Consider the following 551-nt stretch of genomic DNA (forward strand, 5'->3'; position numbering starts at 1 on the left):
CCCGGCCCATCACCAGCACCCACCACCAGCACCCAGCACCCCGACCCCCACCCCTCCCCAGCACCCCCATACCTGGAACAGCATCATGGAGCACCTGCTCAGCCCTGGCGCCGTTCTCCACGTGACCCTTCCTCTTGGACATGGAGCGCAGGTACTTCTGCAGGGTGGCCTTGCCACCCTCGGGTCCCCGTGTCTCCTTGGTCCCCTTGGAGGGGGCCGAAAAAGCCCGTTGGAAGAGGGACCGGCGGGTGCTGGCCTTGGGGGCCCCCAAGCTGGAGCTGCCCTTTCCGGTCCCATCATCGGGGCCATCGGACTCGGGTTGGCTGTAGGAACGTTTCCAGCCCTGCAACCGGGTCCAACGCCGGCTGCCCGGGGACCCTGTGCCCCGCTCGGCTTCTCGGTCACCCATGGGTGCTGCCGTTCGCCATTTGTAGGTCTTCAGTAGAGTTGGCGGCTCGGGTCCCAGCGGGGGTTTCTCCACCTCCATCTGTGGGATGGGGAGAGCCACGGTAGCCACGGGGCGTCCCCGGCATGGGGAGCTGGGTGGGGTG

At 67.7% G+C, this 551-nt stretch overlaps 1 protein-coding gene across 1 annotated transcript in view; it reads right to left on the minus strand.

Moving 5' to 3' along the window:
• The window catches only part of RASAL3 (RAS protein activator like 3), a 26,783-nt gene extending 26,296 nt beyond the window's left edge, over positions 1-487 (minus strand). Inside the window, exon 1 of the mRNA XM_019470591.1 lies at positions 73-487. Within this exon, the coding sequence (XP_019326136.1) occupies positions 73-487 (415 nt within the window). The remainder of the gene's footprint in view (positions 1-72) is intronic.
• Positions 488-551: the final 64 nt, after the last annotated feature.

This window comes from Aptenodytes forsteri, unplaced genomic scaffold (genome assembly GCF_000699145.1).
Source record: "Aptenodytes forsteri isolate BGI_AS27 unplaced genomic scaffold, ASM69914v1 Scaffold687, whole genome shotgun sequence".
NCBI lineage: Eukaryota > Metazoa > Chordata > Aves > Sphenisciformes > Spheniscidae > Aptenodytes > Aptenodytes forsteri.